Raw genomic sequence first — 3,055 nt, forward strand, 5'->3', positions numbered from 1 at the left:
GTTTAAAAGATGTTCATTGCTTGTAATTCCTTTATGGAAGGAAAATCTTACAACAGGAGATTATTTATCATAACTGTTTGGTCAAACGCGGTTGTAGGAGATCTCCTTGGTTACAAGTTTTCTTGAAATGTCACTATTTTGAGATGTCCACTCCCCGTGCCGGAAGCAGTGAAGCTTCTTTCTTGCATTAAACTCTAACACCAGATAAATCAGAAGAGGTAATTGGTTACAGTTTTGTTTTCAGCAATAATGTATTTCTACTTCCATATTTGCTTGTTTTTCAGGACACAAATAGAAGATGGCGTTGTCTGCCTGTACCGCATTAACCAGCATTCAACTGGTAATGTTGCTTTCATTTGTGGGAAGAGGGGGAAGCAGTCCTATATTTTCCGCCTTACCTGAAACAGATAACAAAACAGACAGTACGTTGTGGAAAACGATCCCAACCGTGCCATACGATGTTGCAATGTTCGAAGAAGAAATTACAACGCAGATTACTGGAGAACCCTTTGGGAGCAGAGACCGCTCTATAATGCCTTCAGAGGTAAAACATTCATCTTCAGAAGCGGTATTTACGGACTTGGTAGAATTAGCTTCCAGTGACGATACCAGTCCTAACGTGGAGACGTCTTTCGGATGGTCTTGGCAAGCCACAGTTTGGTCTTGGGGGTCGATCATTCAAATATTCACCGCCTTGTTGGGTATTGTGGGCAATTCCCTAGTGATCATCGTCCTTTTCAACAGAAGAGAACTCAGTCGCTCCACAGACACTCTGGTTGGTGCACTAGCTGCGGCAGATCTTCTTGCTTCTATCTTTATGATACCTCTCCCCCAAGCACTCACGGTCCCTTCCTCAGTTCTTGGACAGGTGTACTGCAAAGTAGTTTACACCTCTATGTTTCTGTGGACGTCATTCGATGCGTCAATTTTCACTCTAACAGCTATAGCTGTGGAAAGGTATATCGCGGTGGCTTATCCTTTCCAGTTCAAGCGTTTGGTAACTCGGAAGAGGGTCATAATTGTGATTGTAGCGAATTGGATCTTGGGGTTCATAATCATTTCATTCCTATTCAGAGTCGCAAATATTGATAAATCAACGAACCGATGCGTTAACATATTTCCTTCTAAAGAAGTCCAAGCGCTCATTGGAACGATTCTGTTCCCAATGCTTCTCGTTATACCCGCCTTGCTGTCACTTACCATGCAGGCAATGACGGCCCACGCCCTGCATCGCCAGTCTCTGGTGTTCCAGGGCAATCAGGAGGGCCTATCGAACCCATCGGCAAGACATCTAGCAGCAAGGAAACGTGTCTTACAGATGATGTTCATCGTGGTTCTCGTCTTCATCGTGTGTTGGGGTCCATCCGCTTGTCTCTACTTTCTATTCAACTTACGATTGCTCCCTGCCTCCTACTGGTATAGTCCATTAAACAACGCATTAGTTCTTCTCTCTTTCGGAAACTCCTGTGCCAATCCGATCATCTACACCGTTCGTTACCCAGAGTTCCGCGAGGCGATCAGAGAGCTGTTTTCTTCAAAGAAAGGAAAATCTAGGGCACCGTTATTCAGTGACCGGACAGAGGGAAACCTTTGAAATCGGTTGAGGCGTCATTACAGCATCACAATGATGTAACGTAATATTGAATATATCCAATAAGAGCGTCACACTACCATCCTAAAACGAGAATGCTATTCGATCAAGAAGCTCCCACTCTTTACCCAAAAGGCCTGAATGTTATAACGGATTTACAATAAGTCGGCTTGCTATTTAGGAATACATTGTTTTCTGTATCATAGCTTTTATTGGTATATTTTGTTTTGTTATGATATATATTCACATTCTCCTCCAGTTTTCTTGATCTTCTAAAGAATGTATGTGCATAGTAGCTAAACTTCACAGCCAGTCATTAATTCGTACTCTGGTCATCCAGAATTAACCTAGCTAGCCTGACCTTACTCTGGGGTCGAAGTGCGGTGAAGTATGCAAGTGGTCTTCTCACGGGATCCTGCTGGATGTAGTACCTTTTAGAACGAAACAATCTTTTTTTTTCTTATTGCCTGCCTACCCATTTTCTCACAATAATTCCAACACTTTGAAGAGGTATATTCTATCACTGTCTATAGGAACATAATTGGGTGAGTCTGCAAATTTAATTTTTTTAAATAACAATTTACCTAATAAATTTTGAAGTGAGTTTGCTCATACCAATACCCCATCACTAATGTAAGTTAATAAAAGGTACAAGAAGTTAGAATGAGCAGCTCGAGTGTGTTAACATTAGAAAGTCACGTTAAGCTGTTTTGAAACATACTAATTTCATTTCATTTCAGTTTTATTTGTTCAAGTAAATCATATGTGAAAAAGACATGTTTTTTTCTTTTAGAGGAAAAAAAATTATTCATAATATTAAGATAATCACAATCTTTAAAGTTTAAACATAACTACAGTAAGATCAAAGAACTCGACGATACACTTATATCCAGGTAGAGAAGAGGAAAATAAAATACAGGAGCCTGCCATCTTTTGATAAGCTAGAGCTTGATGGTGATGGTAGCCTTAAGGAGTCTCAACGAAGAAATAAGATACAGTCATGACAATACATACATAGATAAATATATATATATATATATACACAAAATGGGCAATTTCCCATTGAAATGCTTTGTGCCAGCTTTTTTTTTTTGCGTCCGCAAGGGATCGATTGTGGAGAAAAAGAAATGAAAGGAAAATTATTTCTGGTCTCCCAACTATTTGTGATCTCCAAGACGACGTTTATGTTGCCAACAGTTACTCTTAGAAGTATAATTTAGCTATTTTGTTAATGCCTCTTGACAAAACTTCAGTAGTATTCCTAAAATACATTCAGTTTCTGAATATCGACTGACACTTCGTTTGTTCTTATAATGGTGAAAATTGTTTATAATCGTCAAGTTTATCTCGAAAACTGTTGTAGTACAGTCATAAAGTACAGCTGTATATGAAAGGATTTTCAAAGTAAAGGAACTGCAAGTTCCAGTGAGTGCAACTTTCTGTGGGATTCCTAACGCTATCTTG

At 39.4% G+C, this 3,055-nt stretch overlaps 1 protein-coding gene across 1 annotated transcript; it reads left to right on the top strand.

The window, feature by feature from the left end:
* The first annotated feature begins 298 nt into the window (after positions 1–298).
* On the top strand, positions 299–1,594 carry LOC139733863 (galanin receptor 2b-like). The gene has a single exon (XM_071644665.1). The coding sequence runs from the start codon at positions 299–301 to the stop codon at positions 1,592–1,594; it is 1,296 nt and encodes a 431-aa protein (XP_071500766.1).
* The last annotated feature ends 1,461 nt before the right edge of the window (positions 1,595–3,055 follow it).

The sequence above is a fragment of the Diadema antillarum genome, unplaced genomic scaffold (assembly GCF_040938485.1).
Source record: "Diadema antillarum isolate AM-2024a unplaced genomic scaffold, OU_Dant_1.0 seq00000501_RagTag, whole genome shotgun sequence".
Taxonomy (NCBI): Eukaryota; Metazoa; Echinodermata; class Echinoidea; order Diadematoida; family Diadematidae; genus Diadema; species Diadema antillarum.